The sequence below is a fragment of the Portunus trituberculatus genome, chromosome 24 (assembly GCF_017591435.1).
Source record: "Portunus trituberculatus isolate SZX2019 chromosome 24, ASM1759143v1, whole genome shotgun sequence".
Classification (NCBI taxonomy): Eukaryota; Metazoa; Arthropoda; class Malacostraca; order Decapoda; family Portunidae; genus Portunus; species Portunus trituberculatus.
The window spans coordinates 9,149,723-9,173,634 of NC_059278.1; the positions used below are offsets into that span (position 1 = coordinate 9,149,723).

Genomic DNA, 23,912 nt, shown 5'->3' on the forward strand with positions numbered 1-23,912 from the left:
AACAGTAGACAGCGGAGTGCCACAGGGTCAGTATTGGCACCAATACTTTTTCTCGTATATATAAATGACATGCCAGAGGGAGTGAACAGCTACATAAATCTGTTTATGGACGATGCGAAACTGTGCAGAGTCATTAAACAAAAGAGGATTGTGAAATACTACAGGAAGACTTAAACAAGATCTGGAAATGGAGCAAAAATGGGAGATGGAATTCAATGTGGACAAAAGCCATGTCATGGAAATGGGAAAAGTGAAAGACGACCAGTGGGAATCTATAAGATGGGAGATGGAGTAGAACTAGAAAAGTAAAAAGGAAAAGGACTTGGGAGTGACAATGGAAGAAAATAATCAACCGGTTAGCCATATTGATAGAATTTTCAGAGAGACGATAATTTGCTAAGGAATATTGGAGTAGCATTTCACTATATGGACAAGGAAATGATGAAGAAATTGATAAGTACTAAAATAAGACCTAGATTGGAATATGCAGGAGTTGTGTGGACTCTATAAAAAGAAACACATAAGAAAATTAGAGAGACTACAAAAATGGCTACAAGAATGGTTCCAGAATTTAAAGGGATGGCATATGAGGAGAGACTAAAGGCAATGGATCTACCAACCTTGGAGCAGAGAGAGAGAGAGGGATCTGATACAAGTTTATAAATTGATTAACGGAATGGATGAAGTGGATAATGAGAAACTGATCCTGAGAGAAGAATATGACTTTAGAAGCACAAGATCGCATAGTAAGAAACTAAGGAAGGACGATGTCTGAGAGATGTTAAAAATTTAGTTTCCGCAAAGATGTGTTGAGACTTGGAACAGTTTGAGTGAGGAAGTGGTGTCAGCAAAGAGTGTACATAGTTTTAAAGAAAAATTGGATAAGTGTAGATATGGAGACGGGACCACACGAGCATAAAGCCCAGGCCCTGTAAACCTACAACTAGGTAAATACAACTAGGTAAATACACACACACACACACACACACACACACACACACAGGACAAGAAGTGAAAATACCTATGGTGTTACAGGGCCTGGGTACCTCTAAGTTAGTGTCCTGTTGATGTCCTACTGTCACATAGTGTTGAAAGTGAGGGATATGGAGAGTGGTCCCTAAGATGAGAGTGTGGGCGGTGATTGTTAACAAACATGGCGGATAGACAATAAGGATTTTGAAGTTTTGTAACTACTCCAAGAAGACTGGAGAAATTAGATATGGATGCAAGAATCCAGGCACTGGAAAGTAAGTTCCTAAACATTTGACATAGAAGAAAAACTGGATAGAGTTCTAGCTGAGAATGATTGTTCAAAAAGAGATCTATTTGTTAAGATAAGAATAAAGAGCTATTGAAGGAAAAAGTAGAGATGGAGAAAGAAAACCAACAACTAAGGAAACAATGTGAAGGGATGAAGGCTAAACTCCTAGAAATGGAGATGAAAATATCCGAACAGGACTTGAGGAAGGAGGAATGCCTTAATCTAACTGATGCCAGGATGAAAGAAGTGAACCATGAACATCAGGAGGTACAAAGGTCCTTTAGGGAGACAGTGAAAAAGCAGGAAGAGGAAAATACAGTGATTACGCAGAGTGAAATGGTAAAGGCACTAAAGGAAAATGAGTATGTGGTGAGAGATATTGATGAAAAGAAAAAATGTGTGATCATAACAGGATTGAGGGAGGAAACTAACAGAAACTGGCAGGATCCATTAAAGTTGAAATTAAAGTCTCAGGTGGCAGCTGAGGCCTTGTTGAGGAGGGAAACTTAAGGACTCTGAGGAAACCAAAACAATTTACATAAGAAGAAATATGTCACAGGATGAGCGAATGAAAATGAAAGAGCTTCTAACTGAAGTGAAAGAGAGGAATGACGAAAGAACAGGAGGAAAAGACCAAGTTTTTTTGGAGGATGAGAAATGGGAGGCTAAAGAAGTGGTGGATAAAACACGCAGAATAGACATGGAAGGAAGAGACTAGGAATGGAATACAAGTGACTTACACGAATATAGATGGATTTCTGTCTAAGAGCCTAGAATATATGGATTACCTAAGAAATAACAAACCGGACATAAAGTGTGTAGTGGAAACAAAGCTAAGGCCCGAAATAAAGCTAGACTGGTTTGTTGTAAAACACTACAAAGTATGGAGAAATTATAGAAAAAATAAAGGTGGTGGTGGTATAATGGTTCTTACTAAGGAAGATCTGATAGTGAAGGAGGTGAACTATAGTAAGAGAAATGAGGAAGTGATAAGTATGCTTATAACAGATGGCAAGAGGGACATTAATATTATAACAGTATACATACCACCCAGAACCAGTGCTTGGGAATATGAACAGTACTAAATGGTGATGAGAAATACTCTAGACAGAATGAAGCAAGAACTCATCAGAAAGGATAGAGTGATGATAGTCGGAGACTTTAATTGTAAAGAAATAATGTGGGAAGACTACGAAGTGGTGAACGGTGGTGAGTGGGCAGAGGAATTGTTAAAGGTAGCAACAAATAACTTGATGACACAGTGGGTGAGATCGCCAACAAGGTGCAGGGGACAAGATGTTGCAGCAAGGTTGGATTTGGTATTTACCAGGGGCATCTCTCTAAAAGAGGAAATTGAACATAAATGTCCCTTGGGGAGAAGCGATCATGATGTCCTAAGCTTTGAGCTGGATAGGAATTAAGCAGAATAAGATTGTGGAACGCAGGGAGGAAAAATTAAATTATATTAGGGCAAATTATAACCATATAAGGGAGTTCCTGGTATACCAGGAAAGGGATATGCAATTGAAATACAATAAATTTATGGATTTATATAATTCTGCTGTGAAAAAGTTTGTGCCATATCATAGAAAGAGGACTTTAAATAATAAACAGTGGTTTAATAGAAATTGTGAAGAAGCAAAAAAGAACAAAGAAAAGGCATGGAAGAAACTTAAGAAAAACAGTGATGTATTATCAAGAGAAGTTTACAAAACAGCAATAAATAGATATGTTGAAGTAAGGAGAACAGCACAAAAGGAATATGAACAGAGGGTGGTGGAAAACTGTGATAGTGACCCTATAATGTTTTACAAATTCATAAATGGAAAACTAAATATAAGGGAGGCAATACAAAAGGTAAAAAATGGGGAAGAAGTATATGAGGATGCTAGAGATATAGCTGAAATTTTGAACGACAACTTTTGAAGTGTTTACAAGGAGGAGCATTTTATAGGAGAAAGGCCTACGGAAATAAAGCAAATGCAGGACATCATGGTTACTAAGGAAGATGTAAGGAAAATTATAAGCTATTTGGATATTAATAAATCAATGGGGCCTGATGGCATATCTGGGAAGTTGCTAAGCTAAAAGAATGTAAGGATCAATTGTTGAAGCCTGTATTTGATATTGTGGAAACCTCCATATGAACAGGAATAGTCCCGAAAGAGTGGAAAAGAGCTGATATTGTGCCTATATATAAGAATGGTAGTAGAATAGAACCGCTAAATTATAGACCAGTATCGTTGACTAGTATATTGTGCAAGGTATGTGAAGAAGTAATTAACGCTAAGTGGAGTGAGTATCTAGAAAGTGAAAACATTCTGAGTGAAAGACAGTTTGGTTTCAGAAAGGAAGATCGTGCGTATCCAATTTATTATGTTTTTATTCAAGAGTGACTGACATACTACAACATAGAGAGGGATGGGTGGATGCTATCTACCTGGACTTGAGAAAGGCCTTTGATAAAGTACCACACAATAGACTGATGTGGAAACTAAAGATGATTGGAGGAGTAAATGATAAACTAGCAAAATGGATGGAAAATTACTTAGTGGGAAGAGAAATGAGAACAGTGGTGAGAGGAAGGAAGTCTGAGTGGAAGAAGGTAACCAGTGGAGTTCCACAAGGGTCAGTGCTTGGTCCCATCATGTTTTTGATTTATGTTAATGATATGCCAGTAGGAATTGACAGTTACATGAACATGTTTTGGACGATACTAAAATTATGAAGAGAGTAAAGAATGTGGAAGATTGTAACAAGTTACAGGAAGATCTTGATAAAATATATGAGTGGAGTAAAGAGTGGCAGATGGAATTTAATATAAACAAGAGCCATGTTATGAAAATGGGAAGAAGTAGATACAGACCAAACTGGGATTACAGGCTGGGTTATGAGAAAATTAAAGAGACCAATGAGGAGAAAGACTTAGGAGTAACTGCAAAACACTTTGTCACCGGAGAAACACATTAACAAGATTTTTGGAAAACATATAACATGCTTCAAAATATTGGCCTTGCATTCCACTACCTAGATGAAGGAATGATGAAGAAGATATTATGTACCTTAATAAGACCCCAGTTAGAATATGCAGCTTGTGTCTGGTCACTGCATATGAAGAAAAATGTGAAGAAGGTAGAAAGGGTACAGAGGCTGGCAACAAGGATGGTATCAGGACTCAGGGAGTTAGACTAAGAGGAAAGACTGAGGAAACTGGGGCTGACCACATTAGAAGAGAGAAGAACAAGAGGAGACATGATAACTATGTGTATAAATTGGTGAACAAGATTGACATATTGGACAGAGTTGATAAAGGTGACACCAAGTAATCATCTCAGGGGACATGGAAAAAAATTAATAAAAGACATCTGTCTAAATGACGTGAGAAAATACAGTTTCCCGCATCGTAGTATTGATAAGTGGAATAAACTGAGCAGTGATATCGTTGACACAGTGTGTGTCAATCAGATGAAAGAGAGATGACAGGAGTGGACAAGGAGACAGGACACAGAGAGCTTAGCTCGGGCCCTGTAATACACAAATAGGTAAATACATACACACACACACACACACACACACACAGTAAAATGGAGAGAGAGAAAAACATAAAAAAGGTGATAAATAATATCATTAATGTGGTGCAGGAGGAGGGAAAAGACCTAGTACAAGAAATAGAGGACTTCCATAGAATTGGAAAGTTCACAGGAGAAGGTATGAGGCCAATAAGAATCAAACTTAAGTCACAAAAGGATGTAGATGAATTGGTGGAGAAGTCATGGAGGCTAGCCCAGCAGGAAACAACAAGGAAGATTTGGTTGAGAAGAGATCTCGGTGAAAAGGAAAGAGAAATGTTAAATGAGTTGAGAAAGGAGGCTTTGAAAAAATGAAGAGAGGACAGAAGAGGAGAAGAAAGAGTTTTTCTGGAGAATCTTGGATATGAGACTGAGGAAGTGGTTCATAACCCAGAAAAGTACAGCAAGAAAGGACTAAAGAAACTTACATATGAGCGGAATGTAATGTATTCCAACATAAATGGAGTGATATCGGGATTTTAGAACTCAACGATTACTTGAGGGACAAGAACCCAGATATTGTGGGTCTTACTGAAACAAAACTGAGAGAGGAGAAGACCTGATGATGGTTGGAGAAGGAAATATAATGTTTGGAAAAGAAATAGAGTAGGTAAGATGGGAGGAGGAGTGATGTTGCTGGTTAAAAAGATATAAAGGTGGATCAAGTGAAAGAAGGTATGGGAAAGGCAGAAGTGCTAAAGATCAGAGCAGAAACTAATGAAGGAAAAAGAGGCACTACATAGTGGTGTACGTACCACCTAAGACAAATGCATGGTCAGTACAGGAATATGAAGAAATGATAAGTGATACAGGAACATGTCTGGAAGAAATGTTGGGTGGCTGTGAACGAACTATAATGATGGGAGATTTTAATTGTAAAGAGGTGTGTTGGGAGGACTGGTCAATGGAAGGATCAGAGACAACATGGGGAAATACACTATTGACACTGGCAATGGAAAATGTGTTAACTCAGTGGGTCAAAGAAGATACTAGGTTTGGAGGAGAGGGAGCATCGTCAAGACTGGACTTGGTCTTTAGTACAGAGCCAATGGTCATTGAGGAGATGAGGGTGGAGTGCCCTTTAGCAAAGAGTGATCATGCAGTTTTGGAGTTCAAGGTGATAGATGAAGAGAAATCTAGAAGAAATGAAGAATATAAAGTGGGAAGATGGAATTATGCCAAGACAGATTTTGGAAACCTAAAGAAATTCTTTCAAGAGACAAATTGATGAAATTCAAGAGTGCTAAGGAGCAAATGAAAAGTGGAAGGAATTTATAAAAATATACAAAGAAGGTGAGAAAAATTTGTACCAATAAGACAACATAGAGAAGTTGGAAAGCAGGACTGGTTTAACGATAGATGTGAAAAGGCTAGAACAAGAAAAGAGGATGCATGGAAGAGGTGGAGAAGGAAAAGACGGATTAAGCAGTGGAAAGTTACAAAAGAGCAAGAAATGAATATGTGTTGATTAGAAGAGAAGAAAGAAAGAAACAAGAAAAGGATATAATTGATAAATGTAAAGACCAACCAAGGCTTTTTACAGACATGTGAACAACAACATCAAAAATAGAGAAAGTATTGAAAGTTTAGAAGTAAATGGAGTATGCAGTGAAGATCCCAGGAAATGGCAGAGGCTATGAATGGATGCTTTCGGAAGGTATTCACAAAGGAGACTGCTTTTGACAAACCACTGGTAATGGAACAGAAAGGGATTATGAAGGAGTTTCAAGTAACTGTGGAGGAGATCAAGAACATGATGGGGAGTTTAGAAGTGAGAAAAGCTGTGGGACCTGATGGGGTATCAGGATGGATTTTAAGAGAATGCAGGAGCAACTGGCAGAAAAAGTTTGTGAAGTAATTGATGCCTCATTAAGGGAAGGTGTAGTGCCCCAAGACTGGAAAAGAGCTAACATTGTCCCAATCTATAAATCAGGTAACAAGAGAGACCCATTGAACTATAGACCAGTGTCACTTACAAGTGTGGTAGCTAAGATGTGTGAGAGGGTGGTGAAGAATAGATGGACAGACTTCTTGGAGAAAATGACATACTTTGTGAGTGTCAATTTGGTTTTAGAAAAGGGCGTTCATGCACGACAAACCTGATATGTTACTATTCGAGGGTGATAGATGTAATACAGGAAAGAGATGGTTGGGCTGATGGAATATATCTGGATTTAAAAAGGCCTTTGATAAGGTACCACACCAGAGACTGATCTGGAAACTTGAAATGGTAGGAGGAGTGCATGGCAGTTTACTAAAATGGATGGAAGACTTTTGGTAGGAAGAGAAATGAGAACAATAATTAAGGACAGACCATCAGAATGGGGATTGGTGGAGAGTGGAGTTCCACAGGGATCAGTGTTGGCACCAGTAATGTTCGCGGTCTACATAAATGACATGGTGGATGGGGTGTCCAGTTATGTGAGCCTATTTGCAGACGATGCAAAATTGTTAAGAAAAGTGAGATGTGACAAAGATTGCGAACTACTCCAGGAAGACTTGGACAGAATATGGAAATGGAGCTGTACATGGCAAATGGAGTTCAACACGACAAAATGCAAGAAAATAGAGTTTGGCAAGAGTGAAAGAAGAATCAGGAGTATGTACAAGATAGGAAATGAAGACATAAAACCAGTCATGAAGAAAAGACCTTGGGGTGACAATTACCAATGACCTATCGCCAGAGAGACATATAAACAAAATAATTGGAGAAGTATTGAACTTATTGAGGAACATAAGAGTGGCGTCAGATATTTAGATGAAGAAATGATGAAGAAAATAATTACTGCAATGATAAGACCGAGGCTTGAATATGCAACAATACAGTGGGCTCCGAACTTAAAGAAACACATAAGGAAACTAGAGAAAGTACAGAGGGCTGCAACAAAATGGTGCCTGACTTAAGAGATTTGACTTATGAAGACAGACTGAAAAGAATGCAACTTCCGACCCTGGAAAACAGAAGAGAAAGGGGAGACCTGATAGCAATATACAGAGTGATGATTGGCATGGAAAAATGGATAGGGAAGATCTGTGTATGTGGAATGAAAGAATGTCGAGAGGGCATGGGAAAAACTAAAATGGCCACTTATAGGAGAGATGTGAAAAATATAGCTTCCTCATAGAAGGGTGGAAGCATGGAATAGTTTAGACGTGGAAGTGGTCAACGCAAGGAATATTCATGATTTTAAGAAAAGCTGGACATTAATAGATATGGAGACGGGACAACACGAGCATAGCTCTTTTCCGTATGTTACAATTAGGTAAATACAATTAGGTAAATACACACACACACACACACACACACACACTCACTCACTCACTCACTCACTCACTCACTCACACACACACACACACACACACACACACACACACACACACACACACACACACACACACACACACGATAGCTCAGTGGTTAGAGCGCTGGCTTTACAAGCCAGAGGACCAGGGTTCGATTCCCCGGCCAGGTGGAGATATTTGGGTGTGTCTCCTTTCGCGTGTAGCCCCTGTTCACCTAGCAGTGAGTAGGTGCGGGATGTAAATAAAAAAGTTGTGACCTTGTTGTCCCGGTGTGTGGTGTGTGCCTGGTCTCAGGCCTATCTGAAGATCGGAAATAATGAGCTCCGAGCTGTTCCGTAGGGTAACATCTGGCTGTCTTGTCAGAGACTGCAGCAGATCAAACAGTGAATTACACACACACACACACATGCACACACACACACACACAACACACACGCACATGTATTCACACACACACAAGTTTATAAACTGATCAACGGAATGGACCAAGTGGATAATGAGAAACTGATCCTGAGAGAAGAATATGACATCCAAAGCACAAGATGGCATAGTAAAAAGCTGAGAAAAGGAAGATGTCTGAGAGATGTTAAAAAATATAGTTTCCCGCAAAGATGTATTGAGACATGGAACAGTTTAAATGAAGAAGTAGTGTCTGCAACGAGTTTGCATACATTTAAAGTACGATTGGATAAGTATAGATATGGAGACGGGGCCACACGAGCATAAAGCCCAGGCCCTGTAAAACTACAACTAGGTAAATACACACACGCACATGCACTCTCACATGCACACACGCACATGCACTCACAAGCACACACACACGAGTGCACACATACATACACATACACACACACACACACACACACACACACACACACACACACACACACACACACACACACACACACACACACACACACACACACACACACACACACACACACACACACACACACAGCCCATTTGCCTCGCCGGAGGCGGCGAGGCAAATGGGCAAGCCTTAATATGTGGCCCCTGTTCACCTAGCAGTAAATAGGTACGGGATGTAACTCAATGGGTTGTGGCCTCGCTTTCCCGGTGTGTGGAATGTGTTGTGGTCTCAGTCCTAACCGAAGATCGGTCTATGAGCTCTGAGCTCGTTCCGTAATGGGGAAGACTGGCTGGGTGACCAGCAGGCGACCGAGGAGGTGAATTACACACATGCGCACACACACACACACACACATACACACACGCACTCACACACACACACACACACACACGCACTCACACACACACACACACCTGGTCTCAGGCCTATCCGAAGATCGGAAATAATGAGCTCTGAGCTCGTTCCGTAGGGTAACGTCTGGCTGTCTCGCCAGAGACTGCAGCAGATCAAACAGTGAATTACACACACACACACACACACACACACACACACACACACACACACACACACACACACACACACACACACACACACACACACACATAGTGTAGTGGTTAGTACGCTCGACTCACTATCGAGAGGGCCAGGTTCAAGTCCCGGCACGGCGAGGCAAATGGGCAAGCCTCTTAATGTGTAACCCTTTTCACCTAGCAGTAAATAGGTACGGGATGTAACTCGAGGGGTTGTGGCCTCGCTTTCCCGGTGTGTGGAGTGTGTTGTGGTCTCAGTCCTGCCCGAAGATTGGTCTATGAGCTCTGAGCTCGCTCCATAATGGGGGAGACTGGCTGGGTGACCAGCAGACGACCAAGGTGAATCACACACACACACACACACACACACACACACACACACACACACACAGAGGGGATCTGATACAAGTTTATAAATTGATTAACGGAATGGATCAAGTGGATAATGAGAAACTAATCCTGAGAGAAGAATATGACATTAGAAGCACAAGATTGAATAGTAAGAAACTGAGGAAGGGAAGATGTCTGAGAGATGTTAAAAAATTCAGTTTCCCACAAAGATGTGTTGAGACTTGGAACAGTTTGAGTGAGGAAGTGGTGTCAGCAAAGAGTGTACATAGTTTTAAAGAAAAATTGGATAAGTGTAGATATGGAGACGGGGCCACACGAGCATAAAGCCCAGGCCCTGTAAAACTACAACTAGGTAAATACACACTCACTCACTCACTCACTCACTCTCTCTCTCTCTCTCTCTCTCTCTCTCTCTCTCTCTCTCTCTCTCTCTCTCTTTTTAACTATACTCCATAATAATACGTACAGGACAGTGGCTTTGCTTAAGCTAAAGTTACTGTTGTCGCCAGGAACCATCTTAAAGCTTGAGAAAAGGAAGAACAATGAGTGATAATAGTAATGGTGATGACAGTGTTAATAATGACAACTTCAATAATGGTGATGCTGATAGTAATAATAACAATGACTAAATTATGGGATTGGGTGGAGATATCTAATATGGATGGAGATGAAACCACCTGTGTGATCACCTTCATCTGCTGTGTGGACAGAGAGGTCTTACGTCCACCACGCAGCAGTGGCGGAGGAGAAAGTCCATTGGTGGGAGCTGGAGCAAGACCATGGCACCTCCAAGAGCAGTCCGTTGCTCTGCACCGTTCTCGTGCAACACTCCAATCTCCTCCAGGTGGCTCTCAGGTCTGCTAGGTGAGGCACGTTATAGATTTGTGCCTTGTGTAGCACAGTCAGTAATGCTCCAGTGTGTCTCTTAGCACTCATCTGTTGTTGCTGCTGCCATGGTTGCTGGGGGGAGGGTACAGGTGTCAGGCACCCCTGATGAGGCGCTCTGCTCTTCTCTGCACTTTGTCCAGCAGGTTGAGGTGGCAGAGGGCACTGGACATCCGTGTGAGTGGCACATATTTCATGATGGGCCTGACCAGATCCTTGTACAGGGTTAGGAGGCTCTTTGCGTCAAGGTGCCGCAAACAATGCAGTAAGGACACCTTCTGCATCGCTTTTCAAGCCACATTCTCAAGGTGGCAGTTGAAGAGCAGCTGTGAGTTCACCTCCACACCAAGGATGTCGATGCTGTCTTGAAGTGGGATGGTGTTGCCTCCCACCACCAGCCTCCCACACAGATCACACATGTCCTTGGGGAGAGCGTGGTATCACCATGGCCTGAGTCTTGTAAGGCAAACTTTATTTGCCACCGGTCACCCCAGGCCATGATGTCACGCAACAGTGTGTTGGCAGACTGTACCATGACCTGTGCCTCCTCCCTCTCATAGGTCCATGTCAAGGTATGCACTAGCTGAGGGGCTGCTTTGCAGGAGGTCATTGAAATAAATGTTCCACAATATGGGTCCTTGTGAAACAGAAGCCTCAGGTAGCTGGAGAATAGGTGCAGCAGATCCCTGGAAATGCCAAGCTGCTTGAGCTTGGCTTTCATCCCCTAGTGCCACACGGTGTCGAAGGCACAAGTGAGGCCCGTCCAGCATCCAGAGCATTGTGCCAGGACTGTGATAGGAGGAGGAGCAGGTCGGAAGTGGAGCGTCCTTTCCTGAACCCAAACTGCCTCGGTGACTGAAGATGGTGTTCATCAAGGAACCTCATCACTTGCTCACCGATGGTCATCTTGAATGTTTTACTGACCACTGAGAGGAGAGAGATGGGTCAGTAGTTTTTCAGCACCAATCTTTCCCTTTTTTTCATGTACAGGTGTGACCCTTACCTTCTTCCATGGAGATGGCCACACCGTGGACACTAGGCACTGGCAGATGATGTTGATAAGGGGTGTGGTGAGCTCATCCACACATTTTTAAGATAAGGACTGATACCATCAGGATCTGGAGTCTTCCTGATGTTAATGCCCTTCAGGTGCCTTCTGACAGCGTGATGTGAAATTACCACAGTTTCCATACTTGTGGGAACAAGACATGGAAGAGGTGTTGGCTGCCTGTCAGGTATTCTGATGTCCTCATCTTTTTGCTGAACACCTGGGCAAGGATGTCAGCTTTTTCCTGGCTGGTGACAGCCAGATCCCCACCGAAATTTGTGAGAGCCAGTAAGCATTCATTGAAGGTAACACCCTAGTTCTCTTTCACCAAACTCCACCAACGCTTTGGGTCCAGCTGGTTGGAAGACAGCATCCTCCTGTTGTTCTCCTCCCATTTTGTTTTTGCCCATTTCGCTGTTCGTATCATGGCTTTGCAAGTAGCTTGGTACATAGCTTTGTTCCTCTGGCTCGGGTGCCTCTTGTACCACTGCCATGCACTGTACTTTTGCTCACCAGCAACCTGACAATGATACCCAAACTAGGGCTGGTCCTTAGGGCTCGTTGTATAGGACCTGTGTGGTACGTGATGCTGCTGTAGGTTGAGGAGGATGGTGGTGAAGGAGCGGATGTCATGGTGCAGCTCGCAAATTAACACTGAGTCCCAAAGGTATTCGCTCAGGGCACGTCTTGCAACATCCCAGTCAGTACAATTCCAGAGCCAGATGGTCCTGTGATGCTTCTCCTCACGTGCTGGGGCATGGATAAAGGTGGAGAGGATAGCGAGGTGGTCGAAGGTAGCCATGACGTCCAGTGGGCAGCACTGTACACTGTCACCTGCCAAGTCCGTCAGCACAGGGTCCAAGGAGCCTCCATGCTGATGTGTAGGGAAGTCTACATGGTTACGTAGTCCCTGCACCACTATCAGCTCTGTAAAAGGCCTCATGATAAGGTGCTGGTTGAGGTTTCCTACTATGGCAATGTTCTGACAGTTGTGGGCTGCCATGATGCCGTCCAGGAGATTCGTGAGATAGGTTAGCGGCTCACTCCCCTGCCACTGAGGTCGGTACATGACACACAGTAGCAGGGCATTCCTATCCTCAAGGATGACACAAGAACATTCTTTCTAGCTCTTTTAGTGTGTTTACTGTCAGGACGTCGATTTGAAGTCCCTCACAATGACCTAGAGCTAAACCACCTCCCTGCCCATGTCAGTCATGCCTTGTCCAGTGGGAGTAACCAGTAATTCTGTCGCATGAGGTACCACAGCTGTCATCCAGGAAGGTATCTACCGCCACCACTATGTCAGCGCATTGCTAAAGAGCGGTGCGTGTCAGCTCTCTAACATTGGTCCTGAAGCCACGAACGTAGGTCGTCAGGATGGTGAGGATGGTGGCGGTCATTTTTCTAACATAGCAGTAGTGGGGCAGGATGGGGGTGATGAGTCCAGGCCGGGTGTGTGGCTCTAGTCAGGTAAGCTCAGTAAGCTGCAGGCTGGGGAGTGGCCAGCTAGGGGGTGGCTGGCTGGAGGTGTTCAGACAGTAAGGCTTGGAAGAGCCGCTCTTGCCGTTCTTCGCTTGTGCATGTGTAGCAGCAACTCTCCTCGTGTCCTCGTCATAGACAGTAGGTACATTTAAGCCTCCTGGATTCCTCAGCCTGGTGTGTTTGGCATTGGTCAACAGCCACAGTAATCACATACAACAACTGGACAGTGACCTGCCGTGCATCCTTGTTGACAGCAGCATCCAAAGAAAGGCAGCGATACTAGGTTACTGTAGGCCTATCTCCTGTTATCATTGTGTCTGGTGGTGAAGTTTTTGTACAAGTCTGCTATGTGGGTGGCCAAGTTGGTAGTGTGGAGGCATTAATGACGGCCCGGCGATGGGAAATGGGGTTGGTGCAGTCAGTAGCAACAGCAGCAGCAGCAGTAGTGGTGGTGGTGGTGGTGGTAGGTCAGGAGAGTTGGATTAGTGGCGGTGGTTGGCGGGTGTGGGTGAGGTCAGGGATGTTGTTAAGCAGAGGTGAGGTGTCGTTGGTCACTTTCCTTAATGGTTTTGGATGCGAGGTGCACACTTCCTGCCAGTTGCTGTCTATCTTGCTGGACAGGGCACTGCAGGCTTGACTGGAAGGGACTGGAGAAGAGGCAATTTGTTGCACCTCTCTCTCTCTCTCTCTCTCTCTCTCTCTCTCTCTCTCTCTCTCTCTCTCTCTCTGAAAAAAAACATCACTTTAGCAGAATGTAGCCATGGCACAGTATGCACATCTTCAGATATGTCACAAGTGCTATGGGTATGCAAAATATGTGTCCTCATGTTGAAGGAATTAAGCTTGAAAAATTCATGTTCGGGAAAGAAATGGAAAGGAACTGGTTCTGTAACAGACTGGTTGATGAATGGAAGAGACTCAGTAATGCTGTTGTTAGTAAGTGAATAGGGAGCTTTAAAAGAAGATAAGATAAATTTATAGATGGAATTATGTATCTTTGCTCATACAAGGATTGTCATGTGTGGCCTGACACCCTGTAACAGCTTCCCTCATTTTCTCACGTTCTTGTGTTCTTATACTTTAAGGGAGACGGAGTAGTGGATAAGGTGGTGAGCATGGATTGGGCAGATGTCCATGCATAGGTTTGCATCCCACCACGTGCCGTCTTGAAATTATATCATTTGTCGAGTGGTTTAAAGTTACCTACATGTCACCATGATACCCAGGTTCTAGGTGGAGGTGTAATATCTTACACCAAAGATGCACTTGAGTGGTGACATGGGCCCTAATATGGGTACCACTACAAATAAAATTGCCTGTGCCACTAATAGGTGGAAGTTGGAGAATGCTTCCCATATTCTTCACCTATACCTGCAGGTGCTATAGGTTATAACATAGAAAAAGAAAAAAAATACTAAAGACCTCCTTTTATTTACTGCTCGTTTTATGAAAGGTTTACTTCTTTTAATTAAGCAAATAAATATACACCATATCTTTAACCTGTTGTTGTTATTGATACATAATATTTGAGAGCTATTTCATTTAGAGATAAATAAAAGCATGCATAACATACATGAAGAAATAATCTTTCACTCATTAGAAACACAAAAATGAAACCAATCTCTTACCTCAATAGTGGAAGAAATTTTGTATGATTTCCTGCTGAACTTCTCTGCCTGGAGCATGCCGACCTTTCTGCACGGCAGCTCACTCCACATCAGCCTGTGGCAGTTCCTCATTGGAAGCTGTACATTGTTAAACAAACTTTAGTTGGGGACTGACAGGTCTAGAGGTTGGAAGTTAAACCTTCCATTTCTCTAAAGTTCATATTATATGAAATGAATAGCCCAGTAATTTGACATAGAGCATTTTGATGTTCCAAAACTGGCTCAAACCTTAAGGATTATCAAAACATTATTGTATATAAAAACATGTGTATATTTCCTTCATTATAACATTCATGAATGTACTTTGTTTACATAAATGTAATCTCCATGATATTGATGATATTGATATTTCCTGTCAATTAAATAAAAAATTACAAGAACACACATCAGTAGGAATTGGCATAACACACTTCATACACCAAATGGGATGGCACATTTCATGCACCAATTGTGCAGGAGTATGTGATGAATTTGTTATTTGGCACACTTCATGAGTTTATACTTAAGTAAAAGTGAGATTTTATGCTAAAAGAGAGGATTCTTTGTTTATAAACAAAATATATACATTACTAGATAAAAAAAATATACGACTATGTGGATACATGGTCACGTATTTGTGATGAAAAAAAGAAAGGTGTTTATGAGGACGAAGCAAAATTAGACAAAAATCTGTGACCATTCTGTGATGTTGTGGAGTCTTTCCCACTCAAGGCCAAATACAAAGTCAACTCTGAGTTTGCCTCTGGCAGCAGTAGAGTGAGGTCATCTGTGCTGTCCTCTTCTGTGATAGGCCTCTGGATTTACCTGACTTGGGTGGTTAGTAGTGGTTTATTTGCTACATTATGTCAAAATCTAAGGATTTAATGAGTGAGAAAATTGCTCAGATAATAATTGGTCTGAAGAAAGGAGGCCATGCAATTAACGAAATTTGCAATTTCACTAGGGTGGGGCAAACAAGTGCGAAGTACATAAGCAAATTTCATGAAGGAGGAAATTATCAAATACCACATAAGAAACCTTGCTCTGGCACACCATGCAAGATCTCAAATCATGCTACGAACATACTGAAATGAACAGTAGAGTCAGCAGCTACAAATACAGCATGTTTCTTGCACCATTTGAGACCTTGCATGGTCTGCCAGAGTGAGGTTTCTTCTGTGGTATTTGATCACTTCTTCCTTCACAAAATTTGCATCTGTACTTCATACTCATTCACCCCATGCCAATCAAATTGTAAGTTTTGGTAAACGTATGGCCTCCTTTCTTTAGATTTGAGCAATTGTCACTCATTAAATCCTTAGATTTTGACATAGTATAGCAAAATAAAGCACTACTAACCACCCAAGTCATGTAAATCTAGAGGCCTGTCACAGAACAGGACAGCAAGACCCAACTCTACTACTGACTGAGGCAAACTAAGAGTTGATTTTGTGTTTGGCCTTGAGCGGGATGGATTTCACGTCATATATGGTATAATGTTGTTAAGTGATATGATGGCTTACTTGACCTTCATAATTTTTACAAAGGTGTATGATTCACTTATACCAGTACAAGTACCGATGTGCCCTGCTGGCAATAATTCTATTTTATTTATTATTTTTTCTATGTAGCCAATAGATTAGTGTACCATAAAAATAAACATTTTCTGTCATTTGTCATCTTCAGAAAATGATCAAGAGCAGGCAAACCATTATTCTTTTCTCTAAAATTTGTGTGGGTTTATTTCTTAATATACATAGCTAATATGAAAAATAACTTACTATTATCATTATTTATTTCCAGAGAGAGAGAGAGAGAGAGAGAGAGAGAGAGAGAGAGAGAGAGAGAGAGAGAGAGAGAGAGAGAGAGAGAGAGAGAGAGAGAGAGAGAGAGAGAGAGAGCACGCCCGTTAGCTGTCCGAATCAGGTATCCCTCCACCACATCCCAGCCCAGATATTGTACAGGGAGCCATTTTCTATTGCCCAGAGTGAACAGGTTAAAAAGAGTTTCTAAAAAAGGCAAAGTGTCCTCTAAACCGAACCCCGAGGAATCTGAGGGCATTTCTCCCCCACCATGTACGTATTTCCATTTTAGATGAATGTGAAGGTATATATATGCAAAATAATGTAAGAGAATAAACTACAGGCAACACTCGTTTAACGAAGGGGTTACATTCCTAAAAAACACTTCGTTAAGCGAACCGATTACAACAAGTTTAACCCCTGATTTGAACTTCCATTGAGAGTAAGCAAAGCGAGAGTGCATCATACTACAGTAAAAGGTTTAATGAAAGTAAAAATTATGAAGTTAAACATTTAGGTAGTTTAATTTGTCATTATAATGTACACCAATGTATGTATGTACGTAACTTTATAATGTTGATGATCTTAACCCCTTCATGCCGGATGTTAAAAAAGCCTGCCTGTATGATATACAGGTGGTAGTGCCGTGCGCCCGAGGACTGGAAACTCGTGCAAGCTTGTCATACTTGTCGTCTTTGTGTATTATGCTGCTATTTTTTAGTCACTATATCGCCTTCGAAGAGGAAAGTGGACGCTTCTCTCAGAGAGAGAGAGAGAGAGAGAGAGAGAGAGAGAGAGAGAGAGAGAGAGAGAGAGAGAGAGAGAGAGAGAGAGAGAGAGAGAGAGAGAATGTGTGTGTGTGTGTGTGTGTGTGTGTGTGTGTGTGTGTGTGAATGTTACAAGTGTGGACGCATGTAACTTATCTTTGAGAGGGAGAGGGGAGGGAGGGAAGGGAGATGGAGGAGGAAAGGGAGATGGAGAGAGGAAAGGGAGATGGAGAGAGAGAGAGAGAGAGAGAGAGAGAGAGAGAGAGAGAGAGAGAGAGAGAGAGAGAGAGAGAGAGAGAGAGAGAGAGAGAGAGAGAGAGAGAGAGAGAGAGAGAGAGAGAGAGATGGGAACAGTCTATGCCATTGGGTAATTTTAGACACAAGGCGGGACACATGTAGCTTATCTTTAGTGATTGGTGGAGACAAGGATGGTGGGAGGAGCACTAGGATTTCAAGGACAGCATATGGTGTGTGTAGTTGGTATCCAACACACTATACGGGACAACTGAACTGAAAAAAGCTCAGAAAAGAAATATGACGTCTACGTAGGCATCACCGTATTTACTACTGGGGCTTCATGACACCCACATAGGCATCACCGTATTGAAGGGGTTAACCTTATGAAAGGAGGAAGAGTGAAACGGGAAAGACACTAACCGGCAACCTGTGGAATGCAAACAAAGTGCGCATCATTGTACTGCATACAAAACTTATGTACCACATTTCCACAAGGCTTTCCATTTTATCCATTGAAGAGTCACGAGTTCAGGTGGTTCTTTTAGCTTGCAAGGAAGATACGGTCTCACCAGCCTTCCTAATAGAGTCTGCTGACTTTAAAATAGAGACAGTATAATATGGAGTCAAGATGGTGGCCAGCACTGCTATAGTTTTCTGGCCTCTCGTGTCTGTGAATAATATCTAGCTTCACTTGGAGAGTAAGAGACTTCCTGGTCTTCTTACGAACACTAGGCCAATTGCAGGGCGTTTTCGTGGTAAGTTGAGCTAGGGAAGACAAGCTGCTGCTGAGGCAGTTATGTATTGACTGGGGAGTGAGTGCTGCGCGTGTTGTCCACGAGAGGCTTGATCTTGATCTTGATCTTTATTCTGTAGGTGTCCCAGGATTTTTTCCTGAGGCAGGCCTTAGTACCAGCAGCTCCTGGTGTATTCAAAAGCCTGTTAGCTTGCGTGATATGGTGGGGCTTTCAAATTTGGAAAAAAATTACCTGGATAAAACTTCGTTAAAGCGAGTTTAGTGTTCGTTAAACGAGCAGATGGTAGTAAAATGAAACCTTCGTTGTAGCGAAATTTCGTTGTGTGAACCTTCGTTAAACGGGGGTTGCCTGTACTAGTAAGGCTAAGGAAATTATTCTTTATCAAAACTACATGGAAGACCAATAAACATAGATATCTCACTAACCTGTGTCTTTAATGATGTCTGAAAAGAACCACTTGCAAACAGCCTCAATGCCAGAACTTGTGTGAGCACAGGCAGTGCAAGGCTATGCCTTGTTCTCCTTTTTAGCTGAGGCTCCATTTCCTCAAACAAGAAGATTAGTTTCAACTACCTACAGAAAATTATATTTAAGCAGCAGCTCATCAATCACTGCTCAGTGCTAATGGATCCAGACTATAACGGAATTCCCTTTCCCTCCCTAAGGCACAAAGGTAATAGTGGGTAGTGATGACATTCATGGTAGTGATGACTTTCCTTGGTATCAGGACCTCCAGCTACTAATGGCACAGTCAAGTACTTTCAATGCCAACTCAAGTCTTTCTTGTAAACCAACCCAATGAGAAAAATTGGTTGCACTCTCTTTACCTCATCCTCATTGAATACAGATCTACACAACAACTCTCCTGAGTTAGTTTACAGCACCATGCTCAGACTCCCAAGAGAAATCCTTGATGCCACACCTCACCCTGAGTCCGGCAGCTTTCAAGACTTCAGCACACACTGGCACGCAGGGTGGACACAGTAAAGAAGCTAGCTTTGCTTCATAACTTCACTTCCCAGCTTGAGTGTTTCCTTTTCCTCATCCTCTTGAAATTGTTTGAAACTGTGACTTCATTAATACCTGCAACAAAATTACCTTTTTACTCAACGTTTTTTGTTATCCAACAAATAATTAGTATTTATACTATTCAGTAAAAAAATTCCTGTGCTTTATTTATAAAATCAAGCTAAATTTAGATATGATCAAGCTTATGTCAAATACCTATGAAAAAAAAAAAAAAAATATTTCATGACTTGTGCTATATCACAAGGGAAAAAGACTGCTGCCACTATCCACCTCCAGCATCTTATAGCAATCCTTGTCATCCATCATGGCACAGCTTGGGGTATTCAGCTTGGCCAAAGAATCAGGTAGAGTAAAGTAGCTGTCTGTCCTTGACTCCTGCAAACAGTAAGAATAATTAATAGTTGGTTGGTTATTTTACAGAAAAAAAGAAAACTATTAGATATATACAATTATAAGTGAGGTTAATTTAGGATTATTTGATTTATAACAGTGATATTTAGTTAAGCAAATATTATTAAAATCAGATAAGAATAAAATGAATAAGAAATAATTAATAACAGTCTGTCTACAGTATAAAACAGAAAGGTAATCCCAAACAAGGTGTCTCAGGTAAAGTACCATGCACTCACTCATTCACTCTTATCCCCATCAGCACCTGATAGATAGAGATCATCTTGTGAACCAGGAACACCTTACAGCACTAAGAGCTTACACAGAGCAGCTGACCATATTCAATCACAGCAATAAACTGGTTTACCCCTACCCTTAACATACTCCAATTCTTACCCTACAGTAGAACAGTAGATGCAGGTTGTAAGTTTGCCAGAATGCTGCAATGACACAGTAGTGATGTCATCTGTGTTTATTTTTCTACTTTTTAGCAGTACATATTGTTTATATACTTGTCTTAATGTAAAATTAAACAAATTCCTTTAGCATGTGTTTTTTCTGTATCCTTCTGTATGCATATTTACTTGTACAGCTAACAGATATCACATTAAAACCAGGGATGTGGAGTCGGATTTTCAAAAGTCCGACCCCGACTCCGACTCCAACTCCGCTTTTTTTTTCTCTCGCTGATGAGGTCTTCTTGGCATCTGCTGAAGAGCGTTGTCAACCTAGCTCAGCAAGGGGGAGAATGGAGACACGTACGCGACGCGTATAATACAGGATCACACGATGTACTATACTCGTTTATCAGTAAGACAACAGAACCCCCCAAAATAAGCCCCTCCCACACCTTTTCCTGATTGGCGGGTCAGTAAATGAGGTCTAATCTCACCCCTTTCTCCTCTTCTCTCTGACACACACACACTACACACCATGGTACAATAACGAGACAGGTAGATGCACGAGTTTTGAACTCACAGCCCTACTGGTAAGTCTTCTGAAACGCTGTTTCTGTGACGTCATCCACTCGCCTAGCCAGCTCTGATCGCGATAGTCTGCTACTCAATAAATCATGAATAATTAATATAAAACTTTTTTCTTTTCATGATCCATTAGTTAAGCAGTTGAAAATTAAATATGATACACATTAATGATTGAATGTTGATGATATTTCATAGCGATAGACAAAATATTGTACGGATAAAGACATGTCAGATAGCCTAGTAGATGTGGCTCAAAAACATTGTTAGTGGATTTTTCAAGCCATATACATTATGCATAATTGCATAATGCACATTAATTTCCTCTGATCCTCTTCGCTTTCATGTACCTTCGTCGTCTTCCTCAGCACCTCACTGTTCTCTCTACATATAAAACTACAAGAGGCTAAAGGCTAATGCACGTATGAGTCTAAAGGCGATCCACACTATACAGGGACAGTCACGCTCTGTTTACGGTGCTGTCACATAATAAATGCATTTCAGTGGGGACCGTAAGCCATTGAAATGCATGTAATATGAATGGACCGTGAATGTATACTGCTATTTAAACGTGGCAATCCATTCCTTTAGCTTGCATCGGCCCTAAACTATTCACACTTCATATAGATACTTTATTCTTGAGTGTAAACCCATGGTACAATAACGAGACATCATAAAGTTATTGTACCATGGTACAGTCAGTAGCCTGTAAGGCTGGCATAGCCTGTAAATTATGGACTAGGTCTAGGCTACTAGTAGAACTAATTTCGTTCATTAGACATAAGCAGATTATACAATTTCTAATTTGGAGTGTTGAAACTGATCAGATTTAGTCAGTAAATCTAAGTTTCCTTACCTGTATTTTCTGCAGAAAGGCCACTTCCATTATCGTGTCCACGAAATGGCAGATTTTGATCAGGGACTGCCTCAGTTTTAGATCCTCCAACTCCTTGGAACTGGGGAACCTAATAACTCATATTTCAAATTGTGCTTAATTTGGATGGAACTAAAATGTTCCTCACATATCATGGCATTATTTACGTTTACTGTGTCAGCACGATAGCATTTTTGGAGCCACTGTCTTGCGATGGTCTTGCTCTTGGGGAATTTATAATATTTAAAATTACTAGACTTGGCAGGTGTGCATCCATACACTGCACAAAGTCTAGCTTTGCCCATACTAACAATAAGAAATTAATATTAAGGCACATGAAACATACAATCCAAGATCAAATTCTGCCACACGTGTACACTCATTCGAAGATATGGAGTTGTTTACACGACCGGATGACGTCACTGAGTCAGCTGGTGATTCCAATAATGTTCTTATGCGTCTACCTATCAAAAAGTTATTGTACCATGCTACACACAGCGTAGTGTAGTGGTTAGCATGCTTGACTCACAATCGAGAGGGCCAGGTTCGAGTCCCGGAAAGCGGCGAGGCAAATGGGCAAGCCTCTTAATGTGTGGCCCCTGTTCACCTAGCAGTAAATAGGTACGGGATGTAACTCGAGGGGTTGTGGTGTGTGTTATGTAGTCTCAGTCCTACCCAAAGATCAGTCTATGAGCTCTGAGCTCGCTCCATAATGGGAAAGACTGGCTGGGTGACCAGCAGGAAACTGAGGTGAATTACACACACACACATATGCTGCTTGTGGCACATCACGTTATACAATATAATGTATGAAACGTAACGACGGTGAATGTGTGTGTGTGTGTGTGTGTGTGTGTGTGTGTGTGTGTGTGTGTGTGTGTGTGTGTGTGTGTGTGTGTGTGTGTGTGTGTATTTACCTAATTGTATTTACCTAATTGTAACATACGGGAAAAGAGCTATGCTCGTGTTGTCCCGTCTCCATATCTATTAATGTCCAGCTTTTTCTTAAAATCATGAATATTCCTTGCGTTGACCACTTCCACGTCTAAACTATTCCATGCTTCCACCCTTCTATGAGGGAAGCTATATTTTTCACATCTCTCCTATAAGTGGCCATTTTAGTTTTTTCCCATGCCCTCTCGACATTCTTCCATTCCACATACACAGATCTTCCCTATCCATTTTTCCATGCCAATCATCACTCTGTATATTGCTATCAGGTCTCCCCTTTCTCTTCTGTTTTCCAGGGTTGGAAGTTGCATTCTTTTCAGTCTGTCTTCATAAGTCAAATCTCTTAAGTCAGGCACCATTTTGTTGCAGCCCTCTGTACTTTCTCTAGTTTCCTTATGTGTTTCTTTAAGTTCGGAGCCCACTGTATTGTTGCATATTCAAGCCTCGGTCTTATCATTGCAGTAATTATTTTCTTCATCATTTCTTCATCTAGATATCTGAACGCCACTCTTATGTTCCTCAATAAGTTCAATACTTCTCCAATTATTTTGTTTATATGTCTCTCTGGCGATAGGTCATTGGTAATTGTCACCCCAAGGTCTTTTCTTCATGACTGGTTTTATGTCTTCATTTCCTATCTTGTACATACTCCTGATTCTTCTTTCACTCTTGCCAAACTCTATTTTCTTGCATTTTGTCGTGTTGAACTCCATTTGCCATGTACAGCTCCATTTCCATATTCTGTCCAAGTCTTCCTGGAGTAGTTCGCAATCTTTGTCACATCTCACTTTTCGTAACAATTTTGCATCGTCTGCAAATAGGCTCACATAACTGGACACCCCATCCACCATGTCATTTATGTAGACTGCGAACATTACTGGTGCCAACACTGATCCCTGTGGAACTCCACTCTCCACCAATCCCCATTCTGATGGTCTGTCCTTAATTATTGTTCTCATTTCTCTTCCTACCAAAAAGTCTTCCATCCATTTTAGTAAACTGCCATGCACTCCTCCTACCATTTCAAGTTTCCAGATCAGTCTCTGGTGTGGTACCTTATCAAAGGCCTTTTAAATCCAGATATATTCCATCAGCCCAACCATCTCTTTCCTGTATTACATCTATCACCCTCGAATAGTAACATATCAGGTTTGTCGTGCATGAACGCCCTTTCCTAAAAC

At 41.7% G+C, this 23,912-nt stretch overlaps 1 protein-coding gene across 5 annotated transcripts in view; it reads right to left on the reverse strand.

Moving 5' to 3' along the window:
• The window catches only part of LOC123508088, a 51,301-nt gene that overhangs the window by 15,147 nt on the left and 12,242 nt on the right, over nucleotides 1–23,912 (reverse strand). For 2 of the 5 annotated variants that reach the window (XR_006675859.1, XR_006675861.1), the window contains exons 2-4: nucleotides 19,807–19,911; nucleotides 18,933–19,590; nucleotides 14,929–15,045 (exon numbers count right to left, since the gene is read on the reverse strand). Coding sequence is in view for 1 of the 5 variants with exons in the window: in XM_045261530.1 (XP_045117465.1) it covers nucleotides 12,357–12,887 (531 nt within the window). In the remaining 4 variants the exon portion in view is untranslated. Of the gene's footprint in view, nucleotides 1–10,574; nucleotides 14,023–14,928; nucleotides 15,046–18,932; nucleotides 19,591–19,806; nucleotides 19,912–23,912 lie in introns of those variants that run through there. The other 3 variants (XR_006675860.1, XR_006675858.1, XM_045261530.1) reach the window with 3 other exon arrangements.